Source organism: Odocoileus virginianus, chromosome 7, assembly GCF_023699985.2.
Source record: "Odocoileus virginianus isolate 20LAN1187 ecotype Illinois chromosome 7, Ovbor_1.2, whole genome shotgun sequence".
NCBI lineage: Eukaryota > Metazoa > Chordata > Mammalia > Artiodactyla > Cervidae > Odocoileus > Odocoileus virginianus.
The window spans coordinates 75,321,249-75,339,508 of NC_069680.1; the positions used below are offsets into that span (position 1 = coordinate 75,321,249).

General features: G+C 50.4%; 1 protein-coding gene across 1 annotated transcript; it reads right to left on the reverse strand.

Moving 5' to 3' along the window:
- Window positions 1-2,686: 2,686 nt before the first annotated feature.
- GDF10 (growth differentiation factor 10) lies at window positions 2,687-15,710 on the reverse strand. Its single transcript, XM_020895517.2, has 3 exons — window positions 14,735-15,710; window positions 5,716-6,641; window positions 2,687-3,672 (listed from the first exon to the last, which is right to left on the reverse strand). Exons 1-3 carry the CDS (start codon window positions 15,054-15,056, stop codon window positions 3,481-3,483), a joined length of 1,440 nt encoding a protein of 479 aa, XP_020751176.1. The 5' UTR covers window positions 15,057-15,710; the 3' UTR covers window positions 2,687-3,480.
- Between the last annotated feature and the right edge of the window lie 2,550 nt (window positions 15,711-18,260).

Here is an 18,260-nt window from a genome sequence, read left to right on the forward strand (position 1 = left end):
GCTTTCACAGTGACCTCAGAGATCTCCCAGAAACAGCAAATGCCAGAAAGAATAAGACAGAAGTATTAGAGGACACCCCAACTTTCCTAAGAAATGGCATAGAACACCCCATCTTTCCTAAGAAATGGAAAAGGAGCAGTTGGATGAGAAAAAAATGAGGGGGAGAAGGGAAAAGGAAGACTCTAATATTGAAGGGGAAAAAAAAGGCATTTGGAACTTTATCAAGCCCTAATGTTTTTACTTATTTTGCTAGTAATTTATATCCTGTCATATTTCAAAAAGGATTAGACATGGCAAACCAAGCCATAACCAATTTGCAGACCAATTTGAGACATCCCAGCCATCCAGTGAATGAATCATTTAGTCCCAGTACAAGCCCTGCAGGAATACGGCGGTGTGTGTCTGAAGGACCACCCCCCTCGCCTCACCTGGTCTCTGCCAAGAGGCAGGGCCATGTGCCCAGGGCAGCTGCTCACACACATGTCCCACAGCCATTTGGAGCACCTCACAGGGGATGCTCAGCAGATGCTGCTGGGCTCCAGCCAGGTGTGTCCAGTATTTTCACTAGTAAACATCTTTGCCACGAGCAGCTTTGCAACACAACTAATTGGCCGTAAGGCCATTTTGCCTTAAAAAAATAACTGCTTGACAGTTATATTACACTAGAAAATGATAACACATCAGTTTTTGCAAACTCTTGGTTGAATTCATCTAAGCCAGATTTCTTTAAAAATTTTCACCATTTTCCAAAAACTTCTACTCATCAGGAATCACATAAAATTCTCTTTTGCGGGGAGGGATAGGAGGAGCTTGATTCTTCTTTTGCCTCCAACTTCTAACACTGCAAAATAAATTTGGTAAAGATGGCCTGAGAGAACAAGCTGTCATATCTAAATTAGCTCAAGAATCCATCATTAATGTTCTTGAAGACTTTTGTGAATTAGTAGCTGCCTCTTCTATATTTTCGAAAGCTTGGCAAACTTTTGTTTTTGTTCTTCTTTTTTTGCAGGTTTTTAAAACTTTATTTTATTGGAGTGTAGTTGCTTTACATGTTGTGTTAGTTTCTGCTGTACACAAACTGAATCAGCAGCATGTATACACGTGTCCACTCTTTTTAAGATTTCCCTCCATTTAGGTGAACACAGAGCATTCAATAGAGTTCTCTGTGCTATGTGATAAGTTCTCATTAGTTATCTATTTTATACATAGTAGTGTCCACACATTTAGTGTATATATGTCAATACTAATCTGCTAATTCATCCCACCCCTCCTTTCCCCCCTTGTAACCACAGATTTGAGCTATATATCTATGACTCTATTTCTGTTTTGCAAATAAGTTCATCTGTACTATTTCCCTAGATTCCACATATTAAACTTTTGGTTTTGATGGGTGAGAGGTAAGACTGCTCACAGAAGACTCTGTAAAAACTGATCTATTATTTACTGTAATGGAACTGCCACTAGTTATTTTATCTTTTATGGCAAAATGGCCTCATGCCCAACTAGTTGTGCGGCAAAAATGCTTTTGAAGAAACCGCTTGCAGCAAAGATATTTATGGGGAAAATACTTAGACCCCCAACCCCGGTACCCTCAGCCCCACTTACTCACCTGTTTTGTATTCTCTTCGGTGTAGATCGATTTGTCTCCAGTGGCTGTGGTGCAGCCTTCTTCAGAGGTTCCCCGGGCTTCCTAAGCCACCGTGGCTGATTCTGCAGAGGGCCAGAGAACTGGGAATTTCCACCTCTCCACCGGCGGTAGGCTGGGGTGGGGGTCTGAACATCCAGCCTCCTGGCCTCAAAGCTGGACTAACGTGGAGATATAGCTTAAACTCCCCACAGGATCCAGGCAATGTTCAGGTGCTTGGCTTCTTGCCCTCCTGGCCCGCTCTACCCCTCCTCACCTGTTTCACATGGGAGTACTCCCTTGCCCAGGAACACTGACCTCGGGAGCCTGGGCTCCTTTTTCCTTCTAAGTTCCCTCTTGGAGAACTGCTCATAGGTTTTCAATCTTCTCCAGGTAAGACTGGGGACCATGCCATCCTTTTAGTTTCCGGCCAAGGGACTGTTATACACCTGCCCCCAATTGGACCCAGTTTCAAAGAGTTGGACACGACTGAGTGACTTTCACCTTCACTTTTTCTTTCACTTCAGAAATGCTAGTCAGTCAGCTTCAGACACTAATACTGTAAGGCAATGTCAACTCGGGGACAAGGGAGTCACTTGGGGGAAGCTATTTGGGACAGAGATGCTGACAAGGCGGCAGGGAGGAGCAGACATTTTAGTCCCTCAAGAGCAGTCCCTGAATCTCTGGAAGGATCCCTGACTCCTGTTGAGTCTCTTGCTTGAACTACTCCAAGAAGACCTCTGACTAGGCTACCATAGATGTTCAAGCCATAAATATCTCAAGCACCTCCCCATCAACTGATATCCCCACTGAAGCTAAGGATGTGAGACTCCTAAATGGGCCTGGGTTGCATTCTATCTGGATAAACTCAGGGTGGGTTCCTGAGGTGCAGTATAAGTGAGTAGGGCCCTGGAAGGCATAGGAGTGGCCAGTGTCTGGACCTTAGGCTAAAGGTGAGAGAGTGTGGAAATGACTTAAGGGGCCTCAGCTCCTAAAGAAGGCTGTGACCCCAGATGTCATACTTACACATGGGGATCCATTCATATTTTGGAACAGGTAATATTCAGTTTTTCAAGATACCATTGTCCCTTTAATTTATTAGCTTTCCATAAAAACACATACCATACACAATCTACAGTATAGAAAGTATAATTTACAAAAATATAAAATCTTGGTTATGTTTTAGTATTCCAACATATTGCTGTATAGGTTATTTCAATAAGCATGTTTAAACAATGCACACGCAACCAGCATGACTACCTCTGTGGGGGAACGGTGTCAGCTCCCTCCTTTTTGTTTTAAAATAAAATATATATTAAGAAAAAGAAACCAAAATTGGTTATATGTGCATACTGTATGTATAAAAGCATCTGCAGTGGATTTTGAGAGAAAACATCCATTTATATCATATTCCATATCTATTTTCCAGCATCACTCTGTGGCCCAAAGTGTTTTAAACTGATTATTTAAGCAGAGGTTCTTTCCATATGAAGGGAGTGAGCCCCTTCAAGTTTGTAGTCTTCTTTCCAGGTTATGAGATGACGGTCACAAGACCCAACATATGGATATATCTGGTTTTCAGGCTTTCAGAGCAGAGGGGATGGGCTGTGAGCAACCATCAGGTCAGGTTTAATTCCCAGATCCCTTTAAAGGATTCGAACTGGCATTGAGGAGGCTGAATCACCAGCAATGAAAGACCCCAAAACGATGCCCTGGGGTGACAGATGGTTGTCTGCGGGCTCTGCCCTATTTTTGCAGCTGCACCCTGAGTCAAGTGCTCACTCCAGAAGGTTCCCAGAATACTACCCTGCTGTGTGTGGGCAGGGCAGGCTCCTTCCACTCCAGAGCAGCTGGTCTTACCGGCAGGCACAGGTCTCCACAGACATGTTGGGGTACACCTTCAGAACCACGTTCCGGTTCTCATCCAGGAAAAGGACCCCAAGAGAGCTCATCTTGTCGGGAACACAGCACGGCTCTGGGATGCCCGGGACGATGCCCACGGCCCTGACGATGCTCTGGATGGTGGCGTGGTTGGATGGGCGGACCATCTACAAGGGGGAAGGGAGTATGGTCACCTCCAAGCTCTGCCCGTCCCGAAGTCCTCACCCATCCACCATGCTGCCCGCATGTCCTTAACTGAGGACACAGAAAGGATGATAAGGTGAAGAAGAAAAAGTGAGAAAGAAAACAAGATGAGATCCCAGGGCTGGGTATACATTTCCTCTGAAGTCACTTCCAGGCTGAGTCCTAGAGACCTTTGCAAAAGGTGTCCTCCCACTCCCTTCCCCACAAACCTTGGGCTCCTAGAGGGAAGGTGTAACCGGGAAGGCACTGGTCACTTGGGGGCAGCTGCATGTCACACATCCCCAAGGAGCACCTGGAACTGGCCAGGTGCTCCAGGGGGAAGGCCAGGGAAAAGATTGGAGAATGCACCTCGGGCCACAGCTCCCAGACTTCATAGTCCAGGGACGACACACTTGCCACGTGACTGTGTTGTCCATGCAGGAGGGGAAGGCCTGCAGATACACGTGCATCATTGGGATGGGGCTGAAAACCCAGTTCCTGGGCGGGTCTGCCTGTGAGGTGTCAGGTGCTGCTTCACTGGCATTACCCCATTTTGTCCTCATATCCATCTTTTGGGGTGGGTATGATTCTAATTTTATTGGTGAAACAGGCTTAAAATGACTAAATGACCTGACCGAGAGCCCTCAGTTAGAAAGTAGTCTGGCCTGGAAACCACACTCGCTGGGCCCACTCCAGCTCTCTCCCCCTCCCTCTCCAGGCAGCCTCTCATATCCAGGAGTGTCTGGGTCCCAGCTGCAAACACAGAGAATGCCATTTTTCAAGCACCTCCCCTAAGAGGAACAGCACCATGTTACAGGTGCTTCAGCTCATTGTCGGCCAGAGTTTTACATGTCCTGTGCCTCTGGTGGGGAGGTGGGAGGTGGGAAGCGAGGCCGGGACGCCAGCATTTGGGGAGTTCAGACTGATGTCAGGGAAGGTGGGAAGACAGTGAGGCAGGCTAATAAGGTAAATGCTGGGTCAGCCAGCAGGGTCGGGGAGGGGGGGCGGGGTTGCTGCCAGATACTCACTCTGCATCTGCTGGGGCTGCATCCTTCCAGCAGACGCCTGTCTCTCTATCAGGCACCTCCCTTCCTCTCTCCTGCACATGCACAGCTTTGAGGAGAAGCCTCTTAATTCCCAAACAGGTTAATACGGCCCTATGTCTGGGTCTGGGATTTCCCCAGCTGACTGATTTATTTACGTTCACAGTGAATTTACGCACTGACTTCCTCTCTTGGAGGGGAAGGCATGACCTGGAGCTCAGTGGAGGAGCTAAGTAGGAGGAAAGTGTGTGCTCTGGGCCGAGGTTGACATCCTCTGGCAACCAGCCCACGACAGTTCAGGCTGTGGCGAGATGGATGGACAGAGCCATGGCCCAGCCCAGAGGGAAGGTGAGCATCTGAAAACCCAGGTCAGTACAATGGAGCAAACAGTCCCACGTGTGTCCTGCAGACTTGTGAATGATGAGAGCTAGTTGCCACGTGAGCCTCTGCCCTGAGTAGGGGAGGGGAGGGTGGAGACAGGGAGAGTCACACTGGGAAGCCACTGAGGCCAGCTCCGCTGGTTACAGACACCATGCCCTGAAATCCAAACCAGATTTCTAGAACAGCCTTGGCAAGCAAGGGGTTTAAGAGACCGGACCTGTGTGCGGGGGTGGGGGGAGGTGCCATGGGGTAACGGCCAGTGTCCACGCAACCTCTGTGATTTTACTGTGTGGAAATACACACCTAAAAGGATGGATCTCCTGCTCTGCAAAAGAAGAAAGGTTCTGATTTAAAATTCAAATCCTATGAAGGCAACACTTTCAAAAGGACAGCCAGAGAGCATCTATCTGTGGGTTGTATCCACCCAACAGGCTCTCATTTGGGCATCTCAGTCTAGCTATTCCCTGGCTCCAATAGATGGGAGGTGTTATTATCCCTATTTACAGACAGGAAACAGAGTGAGGAGGCAGAGGACTTGCCTGCAAGGGCAGAGCTGAGGGTGACAATGAGCAGAACACAGCAGGGGACCCTGACACACCCTACCTTGGGCATGGGGAACTCGCAGGCTCCTGAGCAGTAGTAGGCGTCGAAAGACTTGGGTGAGATGATCCATTCATTCCACCCTATGTCCGCGAAGTCCACCTTCAGATACCTCCGGGAACAGACCCGTGGCTCATCCCATTGCTTCTTCCGGGCTTTCTGCATCGTCTTCTCGTCGAAGTCCAGCACCTGTGAGGAGGCCATGAACACATCCTGGCCCTTCTTCCTGCGGTCCTTGCGGCCTGGCCGTGGCTTCAGTGCACGGAAGGGGCTGGGCCACAGCTCGTGCTTGTGGTAGTGCTGGGCGTGAGGGGCATGTTCTGGCCTCTCATCCAGCCCAGGCAGCTCATTATTCTGGAGGGGCCCGGTGGCCTGCGTGGCCCGGCGCACTCGGGGGTCTGCTGAGCTGTTGGGGGCTACACCAGGCTCTGGGTCCCCAGCCTGGAAGGGATCGTATCTCTGCAGTGTCACCGCCACGCTGTTGGGCTCTGAGATGGCCAGGTCATTGGCATAGATAAGAATGTAGGGTGCGTGAGGGCTGAGCCTGGGTACCCCCATGTCCTTCTCCCCAGAATCCAGCTGAGCAGACAGGAGCAGCTCGCCATCCCGGCGGGCCGCCTTGACAATGAGGGAGATGTCCTTGGCCTGCCACAGGCCTCGTGGCGGGGGCGGCAGGGCCATGGCCCCACGGAGCAGCCCCTGAGTAGCCGTGTTCTGCGAGAGGCTGCGGAAGAGCAAGTGCTGGCGTGCGGGTGGGCCAGGGGGCAGCAGGCGGCAGGATGCATTCTTGGCCCGCTGTTTGCAGGGTACTTCACGCGCCGGGGGCCACCGTGGCTCTGAGTAGAAGTGGAATGTGGCCGTCAGAATCATTTCTGAATCTTGCATGGAAGTCAGGTTGAAGAAATACACGGCCTTCTGGTTGACCACTTCTGTGAGGGAAGGACAGACCACATCCTGTTAGGTTGTCCCCTGGGTAGGCTCCACGTTCACAAGGTCAAGTTATGGAGGAGGAACGCCTATTGATGGGAGCCCTTTCAGGCCAGCCAGGCTTTCCTCATCCCCTGTAATTCTCACATTGAACTGATGAGGGCACCCTTTGCTATTTTCAGTGACCAGATGAGTATAAGGGATTAAGGTCAGAGAGGTTAGGGATTGTCCACATCCCATTACAAAGAAAGGAAGAAAAAAAAAGCCGGCAGACAGGGTTAATGCTCCGGGTTGCTGCACCCTGAAGCTCCCATCCCCACCCCTGCCCTCTGATGCCGCTCAAACAAGTGTTCCCCACCTCCTTCATTCATGAGACAAGGTGGAATGAGGTATCTGGGATAGCTTGGGTTGGATCCAAGCCCTGCTGATTGTAGTGCCACCCCCAACCCCGCCACCTCTGTATTTGCACAGCCCTCTATTTTACAGACGTTAAATGCAGTCCTTTGTCCAAATGAGGCAAATTAAGCAGTGTGCCTCACACTGTACCAGCACTCTGAGTGGCTTCTGAAAAAAACTGAACTTAAGAACACAGCCATTTGAGTATCTGCTATTTATTCTGCCCAAGGCCTTTTAAACTTGTTTTACAAAGAGAGAGCACTATCAGGGTTGTATCAGGTCACTCAGTAGAAGCTCGGACATCAGGTTGCTCTCCAGAGGCCAGAACCATGATAGGGACCAGGATCCCTCCAACACATCTGGGGTTGACTTGCCCAAGTTCACCAACAAAGCAGCCCCACCCTTCAAGCTGGGAAAGACCCTAGGAATCAGGCTTCCAGGCCCTAATGGTACAACACCTTGCTCATCTGCCTCAGAGGGACCTAGAATCTCTGTCTCACCTGAATGCCTGGAGGATTAAATAAATAACATATATAAGGTGCCAGGCACAAAGGAGGAATTCCCCCAAATGTGCTTCTACACCACTTTTACCTAAATGACTCAAGCTGGCAGGGGAAGTGCCTCCTACACCAGTGCAGGCCCCTCTCACTCAATGGTCCAGCTAACACAGCTGAGAAAGTATCCAATTCAGGTCAACTCTGTTATTCTGCTAACAGGTTCTTTGCTGGAGAACACTTAAGAAGGTTGAGAGTAGACATTTCTGACTCTTTCCAAAGAGCTGGCTCTTTACAGCAGGAGGCAAGCATCTCTGGCCTGAAAATCTGCAGTTCATGATGAGAAGGAAAACAGACTGGGGGGAACCAAGATGGGACTTCCTAGAGGAAAGCATCTTGGCTCCCCTTCCAGTGACAAAGTAGTGAGCAAGAGAGGGACTAAAGAAGTATAACTGTGACCACCAAGGTCAGGACAGCAACCTTGGCTTGAGGTGTGTATGACCAGATGAAGGTGCTGGGAGGACTGTCCCCTGGGTGGCAAGATGTGATATAGAGGGGCAGAGTGTGGCCTGCCCTGGAGGTTATTTCTGCATGGGGTACAGGAGGGGAATGGTACATGCTGCCCCTCCCTTAGGATGGAGAACCAAGGAAAGCATGCTCAGGAACTCAGAGAGGGAGGAATCTTAGCAGTCAGGCAGCCTGATCAATTACCCTCATGGCAGGCAGGAGTCCTTCCTCCATTTGGCTTGAATGCCTTTGGCCATAGGCAGCTTTGCCTTCCCTAGGCAGCCTGCTACATGAAGACCCTCCCCACTGGGAATTGTGTGGGTGGGTAACCCCCAAGCCTCCAGTGGCTTGAAGGGCCACAGACTGGCCCAGCTCTGACTGTGCCTGCATCCCTACATTGCAGGAAACTCCAGACTGTGACTGAGAGAAAGGCCACCTACCTGAAGTCTCCTAGCTTGGATTAGCCCTGGCTAGAAAGGAGAATCACCAAAGAGAAGTCCCTATTTCCTGTGAGCCATGCTGGTGCCTGTGGCTCCCGTCTCATTGTAGCTAGAAAAGATCCTTCCTTCCTCCTTCCTATGATTCCTCTCTCCATTCCTGCACCCTCCCCTGCCTCCCTCTCTTTTCCAGATAAGTATTTGGGATACTCCTACTTTGGGCCAAGTGTTGGGCCAATCAGGATCCTGGCAAAAGTGGTCAGAGATACTCAGGGGAGTTCATTCCAGGCATGGCATTCATTCCAGACAGATGGCAATGGTTGGGAGCAGCTGCAGTGCCTGTCACAGCTTCACAGGACACTGTCCACACGAGGCCCCCCGTGGGCTGGGTGTTCTCAGCATCAGGTCACCATCCTGCTCAGAGCCCTCCATAGCGCCCCCTCAAAAAAAACTCAACCTCTTACCAAGGCCCTCTGATCTGGCCTGCCTACCTCCCCAACTCCATCTGCCCTCCGCACCCCCATCTCTGCCCCAGTCACCCTGGCTTCCTCTCCTTCCACACATGAAGCTCTTATCTCAGGGCTTTCTCCCAGCTATTCCTTCTGCCATTATCATTTCTCCCACAGGAATCACAGTGCCTCTCTCCTTCAGGGCTCCACTCAAGCAGCATCCCTAACAAAGGGGGCCACTGGTTTCCCTGACTGGAGGAGCAGCCACATCACTTTGTCTGTCCTGGGCTTCATTCTTCACATCACTTTGGGACATGCTGATATATATTTCATTGTAACTTTTTCTCTTTCCCCCTAGATCACAACGTTCAAGAAGGCAGGGCTTTGTCAGCTGAGTACACTGCTGTATCTCTAGATCTCAGTGCAAAGCCTAAGTGATTGTCACTGCTCAGAAATGCATACTGAATGGTAGGGTAGGGAGGGGTCTCTGCTAGATCAATCTGCTTCACTGAACAAAAAGGGTTCCTGGCCTGCTGCCCTGGGGCTCAGCAAACATCCTGAAAGAAGTCCAGAAAGTCTCTTTCTTTGGAAAAACACAGCCAATTATGCAAATTCAGCTGGAGGCACTGCATGGCAGGACATTTGTCCAGTTACTTCCCTTTGAGCCTTAGTTTTCTCATCTTTAAAATGGGAATAATATTGTTTGCCAGTCAGGAAACTGAAAGTTCCAAGTATATATGCAGGCTTGATTCCTTGCATTCATAATCAGGGCAGCAGAGATGGAAAATGGACAAAAACATGGAGCTTCAGAGAGGGCACATGACTACATAACTTGCCTAAAGTCCGCCAGTTGGTAAGGGGTAGAGTCAGAGTGTGCTTCCAGGCCTGTCTGACCCCAAGCCTACGCGCTTCCCCATCCTCCCTAACTAGGTACCTTGGATAGAATCTGGGTCTGCCTAACAGCTAATTAACAAAGGTCATGTGCTGTGAAATCTTAAATATTTTGCAAACACAAGTCATTACTTGGATGATTTTGCATTCTGACTATCCAGGAAAGAAAGGACCTGATTTAGACAAGTTGATCTCTCTATGGATCTTTGGAAGTCTTAGAACCTTAATCAGGTCCACTCTAGTGGGCACTCAACCTCCTCCTGACTTGCTAGGGATGGGACTGGAGGGGAAAGAGATAGGGAAAGGGCTCTAGCCCAGTGGTTGCTCCAGGCTCCCTCCTGGCCAAGAGGACCCTCAGACTGCTCTGCTAAATAGAAACAGAATCCACTTGGAGATCTGTCCCTTCATCTATTGCCCCTGAAACATCCATCAGGGAGACCAGCATGAGAACACCAGACTGAAGATGCAAGCACCAACATAATCAGCCGGAAGAAGGTAGCTGTGGGCCAGGCAGTGGTGGTGCAGAGAAGCAAAGAGAACTAATATGTACTGAGCATTTATTTCTAGGCAGGCTCCAGAGTCAGAATGTAAACCCTGCTTCATCACTTACTAGCTGTGGGGTCTTAGGCAAGTCACACAACCTCTCTGTGCCTCAGTCCTAGGCAGAATATGTGTGCATGTTTCCTGCACACTCTCACCAAGGTGTCTAGCACGCAGCACGTGCTTAGAACACAAGGTCATTTGGTTTCACAAACTTCTGCTACATTTAGGACCCCACACTCCTGACCACTGTCCTTGTGCCCAACAGGAGGCATTGCCACCTGTCCACTCTCTCCACCTGGACCCTGAGAATTTTCACAGCCTCTTTCCCTTCCTGCATCCAACCAATCCCAGTTGCTGCATCTTGTTTCTCCACAACCACCCTGAACTCTGCATCTTTCCACCACTGTCTTTGCCTATAACCTGACCTCGAATGCCAGTGTGACCCCAGCACACTGTCACCCTCACACCCACACTCACCCTTCATAAGGAAATCATCTATCACAGATGAAGAGTCAATATTCTTCACAACCTCTATACATCACTAAGAAAAAGACAAGAACCCCAAGTGGATGAAGTGATTTCCATAGGAAAATTTGCAAGTGGCCAAAAAGCATAAAAAAACAATTCAGGATGACCAGTAATGAAAAAGCACCCTGGTAACTTCAAATAAGAATGAAAATATGGCAAGTTTTACATGCATGTTGAAAATATAATCCCATTAGGATAAAAACTATATGTGATATTCCACAAAATACTAACTCTGGTTATATCTGGGTTGTTATTGGGGATAACTTATTTTCCTTACTATGATTTTCCATGATTTTTGCATAGTATGCATTACTCTCATAATCTCTCCCCTCTCCTGTTCTCTTCTCCACCCCCCACTCCCACACATACACTCTACACTGCCCTACTGCCTATAGGCAAATTCATCACACTCAAAGCTCTTGATGGCCTTGATGGACCACTGATCCACTTCCATTTCTCAACTCTCTCCTCCTGTTATTTCCTCATTGAAACCAAACTCCTCAGAGGTCCTGGTGCATGGGGGTATGCCTCACTTCCATACCTGGCTAACACCCTCTGCTCTTCAGAATCTGTCCGGTGCTTCCCCTGCTCTGTGGAGGCTTCACCAGACCTTCCCCATCAGCCCTTCCCTTGCTGGGTGAGTGCTGTCCCTTGGGGCTCCTGAAGCCCATCCCCAGCCCTTTCTTACTCCATTGTTCTACTTGTCCCGCTGCTCACATTCTTCTGTTTACTTCTTCCTTCTCGACCAGCTTGTGAGCTTTTCTGGAAAGGGCCAATAGTCTTTGTTTCTTTGTGTCCTTTGAGCTTACAGCATCTGCCACTGAATGAGGTGCTCAGGAAAGACTTCGGCAACTGAATGTGACTTTTCACATTATTGATAGATGGGTATGTACCATTACTCGCATTTTAGAGATGACACCAACCTCAGAGAGGTTAAGTAACTTGCCCAATATCCTATGGGTAGGTGGAAAGGCCTAGACTTAAATGCAGATCGTTTGGGGCTGGAGGTGTCTAACCTTTAACCTTTATGGTAGGTTCAGAAGCTCTCTCCATTGATGTGGACTTGTAGGGAACAAGACATACGTTGGGAGCAAAGGAAGGGACGGAAGGAGCAAAGTGGTTGGAGTAATAATAGCAGAGCTAATACACTACTGAACTTACACATGCCAGGCGGTGTTAAGCAATGGACTTACTGCAATTCATTTGAAAAGCCCTATAAGGAAGAGAGCATGATTAGCTCCACTTTAAAAGTGACAAAACTGAATCATGGACAAGTTCAGTCCCTGGCCCAGGTCACAGATTCAGGATTTGGTCCAGCTCCCAGCCTGCACTTGGAATCTGAGCTGTGCTGCCTGTTGGCAGGCAGAGGACATGGTTCCACTGCAACGCAGGCTGCGGGGACCACCCCATTGAGACAGCAGAGGCCGCCGTCCTGGAGCAGGCTGGTACTGACACGATCCAGAGCTGAAGCCCTTACATCTGTGCCTCATTCATCAAATAAGGAGTCCTGCCCAGGCTCACACCTCCTCACAGCAAGGTCACTGGGCATGAAGCAGGCACCTCTGAGGGCTGCCCAGGAGCTGGGTACGAACCAACTTAAGGCAATCAAGGGAGGGGATGAGAAACCAAGCTTCCTGAGTTAGACACAAAGTTTAGTTCATCCCACTGAATCTTCACCTTGCCTCTATGTGCAAAGAAATCAGTGCTCAGAGAGGTATGTGCTACAGCACACAACCAGTAGCTGGTGGAGCTGGGGCTTGTGCCCATGGCTGCCAAATGGTTCTAAAGAAGAGTGCTGGATTTATCAGAAAGTCCAAGACTGGTCCAGAATAATTCTGATCTACCTAACAGAGTAATTGTCTGTTTCACCCTCTGTCTTCTACATCCTGGGCTCAGTTTTGATGGAAGTTTGGAGAGGGGCTAGCAGTGCAAACAGCCTGATCCTGACAAATGGACAGTGCCAATCATTGCCACTGTGAACAGCTCCGCCTGCCCTGGCCTGAGTTTCTTTATCTGTAAAATCAGAGGGCTGGATCTGAATACTGCCACCATGTTCTTTTAGGGCTAACTGTTGCTTCACTGCTACTTGTACCCCCAGTCTACGAAAACAGGAGAACAGATTGTGCACCTTCATGCCTGGGCCTGTAGAGCCAAGTGGGCTCCGTGGGCATATTCACCCCTTATTGCAGCAGTAACCTTGCCAGCCTTGTTTTCCTCAGCTGCAAGGCTTTGGGGACTGAATTAGTGGATGCCAGGTCAAGTCTACATCTCTGTGAGCGCAAATGTTTTGTATATGAGGAAACACAATGTAACAGCACCTAACCCAGACAGTGCTGGGCTTAGGGTTTACACATATCATTTCATGTCATCTTTCCTGCAACTCCACAGGGAAGATACTGCCATGACCTGCCAACTTTGCAGATGCGTACACTCAAGTCCACAGAGCTTCATTTCAGCCATTTGCCCAAGGTCACAGTCATGCTAGATGAATCTTGAGTGACTTAATACTCCAGAAATGTGCCCCAAGATGTGTCTAAAGGCACCAGGGAGGATGGAGTTAGATCTGGTTGGCTTGGAACCCAGGAACACTGACCTAGTGAGCCTGTCCAGTAGGGGATGGGGGTGGGGGAGGGGCCTCTCTGTGGCAGGAGTTCCCAGTATACATTTATGGGAGACCAAGCTTCTGGAATTTGGCTCTGTGGTCGTGGGTGTTTACCCCAAGTCACACAGCCAGTGATCAACAGGGAGGTGGCAGATCTGACCCCAGGTTGTCTGGCTGCCCAGTGTCGGGCTTGTTCCCCTCTACCTCAAAAGGGGGCCTTACAGATCCATGATCTTTCTCCTGATGAATGGCCTCCTCCTTCACAAGGGCTGCAGGGAACCCCTACCCACATTTTCTGCAATGGCATTCTGAGACCACGGGTAATCTCCATGACAACGAGGGTCTTCCCTCAGCCCCTGCCACCAGGCTGCCCCTCTCTCCTCTGCTCATTCAGGGCCTGCAGAGGTAGCCCAGGCTGGGTGGGCAGTCACTGGAGGCTGGATACTGAAGAGCTCTTGGAAGCAGGGCAGGTAGGGGTCTGCAAATGATCTCTGTCCAGCTTCATCCAGGGTGTGGGAAGAGAGGAAAGGATCTGCCCAGGAGGGGCAAGAGCAGGAGAGAAAAGGGGACCCCCCCCCCCCGCCCAAGCTTCTAGACCTTTCCTCAAACCACCATGGTTGAACACTTCATGCCAGTGCTCAGCAGACTTCAGTCCCATGTACCCCAGGCTGGGCACTCAAGGCCACCCTGCTTCCCCAACCCCATACCCACTAAATGCCCCAACTACATGCGCCTGGGCCCAGTGCTGCACTTCCTTCAGGGCTGCATTATACCCACCTGATGGGCTCTCCTCAGCGCCTGCCTCATCTGTCAAGAGCCCACATAACTAAACCCTGCTACATGGAGCCCCCGACCCCCACCCTCACCCTCTACCCACACACACAGACCCTGAGCTCCGCCAGCCCAGTGCCATCTTCATCCCGTGCTTAAAGCCTTGTGGGTGGGGTGGTCTGTGTCCGGCAAGTTTTCCACCTTCGCAGGCTTAGTGGTACCCCAGGGGCAGGAAATTTGTCACTCTGTGTCACTTTGGCGTTCCCACTGGAGGCTCAGGCCTGGCATAGAGTGCTGGGGGCACGGAGGGGCGAGGAGGGGGAAGGTGGCATAGTTAATGAAAGAATGAATGAACTAGTCAATGAACAGAAAGAAGTGGAAATGCAAAGGTGCAGAGATGTGAGAGGATGGACAAGTGAGGAGGACCGGGCGGGGGGGGGGTGCCGAGAAGGGGTGTGGGGGTTCCCCTCTACTTACCCAGCCGGGCACGGAAACTGCGGACCGTGTTGCCCCCTCCCGGCCTCGCGCCCCTTCGGCTGTATTTCTCATAAAGCCGGAGCATGTGGACAGCGACCATGTCCTGGGCGCCTGGGTTCTGAGCAGCGACCACGTCTCCTGGAGACCTCTGGGGGTTCTTGTCCCCTGCAAGGCCGTCGGCGGCCGCGGGCGGGGCAGGCCGAGCGGCGGCCGTGTGGCTGCCGTCCGCGTCCCGGAGCAGCAGCAGCAGCAGTAGTAGCGACAGAAGCGGCAGCTGTTGGGACCCGGGTCGCAGGCTGGTCCGAGCGGGGCCACGAGCCATGATGGGTGGCGGAGGCGAAGGGGCCAAAGCCTCCGGGGAGGAGGAGAAAGGAGATCGAGGACGCACAGGAGGCTGAGAACAGACCCGGCGGCAGGAGGGCACGTTGACTGCACACGCAGGCGGGGGCTCGGGATGCCGAGATCCGCGCGGGGCGCGGGGCAGAGCGGGGCGCACACCCGGGCGCACGGTAAGGCCAGCGGTCACGGCAATCCGGAGCCACGCAGAGCCGAGCCGAGCCCAAGCCTGCGCGCTGCCTTGGCGGACTGAAGGCAAAAGTTTGCAGCCCCAGGCGCGCTCGGCTCGGCGGGTTCGAGGGGCGGGGCGGGGCGGGGCGGCCGGCGGAGCCCTAGAGGGAGACCCGGCTGAACGCCCGGGACCACTCCGGGCCGCCGCCGACACGGCAATCCCTGGTCCGACGCGGTGTGCGTACGCCCGAGTGTGGCGGCGCGCGCGCGCAGGGGTGTGCGCCCGAGTGTGCGCCCAAAATGTAGGGGGCGTGGGCGTAGGCAGGCGCGCTCGTCGCTCCCCTGCGGAGATCCGGAGACCCGGGGACCCAGCCCGGCTCCTGTGTGTCGGCGCCTTGGCCTGGCCTGGACTGCGCGAGGGCTGGGAGGCATTTAGAGGGGGGCCCTCCTGCCGGGTTGCCCCTGCAATGGCATGTGATGATTGTGGTTGCAAGATGACAGCTCCCCCGTGAGGAACCGAGGCGGGGGTGGGGGTGGGGGATGTGTGTGCGCCCAGTTGTCTCTGAGCCAGTGTGCGTCCAAAATGCAAAAGTGAGGGGAACACAAACCCTCCCTGGGCGTCCTTTGAAAAGAAAAACCTTAACACTAAAGCTCAACCAACCTAGGGTAACTGAAACAAGATTCTGATTAAAATTCATAATTAGTAGATTAACTGACCCTTTTTTTGGCAACAGTAATTCCTGTTGAAGAAACACATCAAAGATGCTTATTAATCTTTGGACATCAGGCTTGTCCTGAAAAAAGGACATGGTTTTAAATTGTTTTACAAAACGTTTCCGGAGCTTCAGGACAGGAGAAGAAAAAAATTTGACTTTCCCAAGAAAGTTTCACAGTGAGGGTACAGTGAATCCTGGCCCACCATCTCTCAGTTTAGCCCTAGGGCAGTAGGTCCTGAACTTCATCTTGCTTTTAGCTGGATTTCTTGTCCATAGATAAAATTTTAGGGCATCTGTGAACTTGGATGGAAAAAGCTTACATCTGTATTTTCACTAACCTGTACCTGAAACTTGTGTGTGTGTGTGTGTGTGTGTGTTAGTCCCTCAGTCGTGTCTGACTCTTTGCAACCCCGTGGACAGTTGTCCACTAGGCTCCTCTGTTGGTGGAATTCTCCAGCCAAGAATACTGGAGTGGATTGCCATTCTCTTCTCCACGGATCTTCCTGACCCAGGGATCAAACCTGGGTGTCCTGCATTTCAGGCAGATTCTTCACCAACTGAGCCACGGGAGAAGCTTGAAACTTAGCATTCTGTATATAAAAAACCCGGGTATACACAACTATAATGGTATTAACCCTACCTGTGATTTTGTCTCCAGTGACCACCAACCATAGATATTTTCATATCACATTTTCTTATCATGTTTTCAGATTTCTCAAAATTATCACTCTTGCTCATCACTATTCTGAAATTAAATTAATTCTGCTGCTATTTACTTAATGAATTCATTAAAAGACATGTATACTATGTTGCAAAGTTGTTTTAAAAAACATTTTGATAGCTCTATTTGAATGTGACTGGCTTCTTCTGTAACCCTGCATAGTAACAACAGTCTTGAGAAAGGGTCTATGAGCTTCTTTGGACCGAACTGGGAGTTCAAGGCCCACACAGAAGTTTAGGAGCCCTTCTGAGGGAAGGAAAGGACCTCTTCAAACTCATATTCTTCCAGCAAGGTCCAGGATGCTAACCATACTACATTTTAAAGGACTATCTGCAAACTTGCAAACATGCTGTTCCCATTCCTTGGTAACTCTGGGTTTCGTAAGCCAAAATAGTTAACTTTTCTTGGAGGGCTCACATTCAATAATTGAAAAATTGCTGGAGAAAGCTTCCATTTGGTGTGTAAAGCACAACCCATTTGTAATTTTTCAAAATCTTGTAGTGTCAAATTAGAGGCCATCCCATTGAAAGCCTCAGAAACTTTGGCCTGTAGCTTTTGGAAAAATGATAGAGAAGCATTTTATTCCTTTTGATAGTTCACACACTTCATGTTCAACTTCCCATTAGTATAGCTCCCATTCGTCCAATGAAACTGTTTTCGAAAGCGATTTGCTTGAAGGTGAGGTGACCAGTCACAGTCTTGGACTTGATGAATCTCTTCTCATAAATGATCCACACCAACTTTTACTACTCCATTCTCCCACCCCCATCCTCACTTCCCTCTTTCTCCGTGTGCCCCTTACTTCCCCTCCCTCCCCCTTCTCCCCTTCTCCCCCAGAATGCCTCTGACCTGTACCGGCTGGGGGTAACCTCTGCTCATGGGTAGTTTTGTCTCTGCTGGGGCCATACACAATCGAGGCCTGTGAAAAGGAGGGTGAGTCCGCAGGAGGCCGGGACAAGCTGGGCTATTCGGGGTCTGTGTCCATTAAAGCCTCCTTGCTCTCCTTAACTCATTCCCGCTCCATTCAAGCCAGCCTGAGGGTCAGGCTTTAGGCGGCACTAAAACCTGTAGGGTCCAGATTCTCTGACATTGTTGGGAAAGAATTAAGGCATCAGCCGGGGACGGCTAATATTTCTTGCCTCATTTTATTGCCAAACAGCGGGACTGTAAAGTCTTGAACACTGGAGCACTATGGCCCCCTTTCATGTAGCCGAGATGATGGGATAAAAATGTGTTTGGTGAAGCAATTCAGATTACCACCGGGTCACATCCTCGCTGGCTCCCAGCATCGCCTGCAAACAGCATCGCTGAAACAAGAAACAATTACTGTGCAACTTCAGCTCAGGCACAACAGTGTTCCTAGCGTGGAAATGAGGCTAATTGTGGAGTTTGCCAATGAGAATGTTTGGCTTTTAATAGCTCAGGCTGCAGCTCAAAAATAAGAGTTGAGATGGCGGATGGTACATACAAGTCGCCAGAGCTGTGATTTCTTGCAGCTTGTTACTAAAATGGTCCCAATCCTGGGAGCATCCAATGCTATTTTTATCAAGGGCTCTGAAGTCTTGAACTTACCACTAGGGAT

Bases quoted from the DNA above. Each gene is read 5' to 3' on its own strand.
- GDF10 (XM_020895517.2), bottom strand. From the start codon at position 15,056: ATGGCTCGTGGCCCCGCTCGGACCAGCCTGCGACCCGGGTCCCAACAG. The intron at 6,642-14,734 runs GTAAGTAGAGGG...CTTCCCTCACAG, and splicing joins CAGTTTCCGTGCCCGGCTGG to AAGTGGTCAACCAGAAGGCC. The intron at 3,673-5,715 runs GTAGGGTGTGTC...TCCCCCTTGTAG, and splicing joins GCGAGTTCCCCATGCCCAAG to ATGGTCCGCCCATCCAACCA.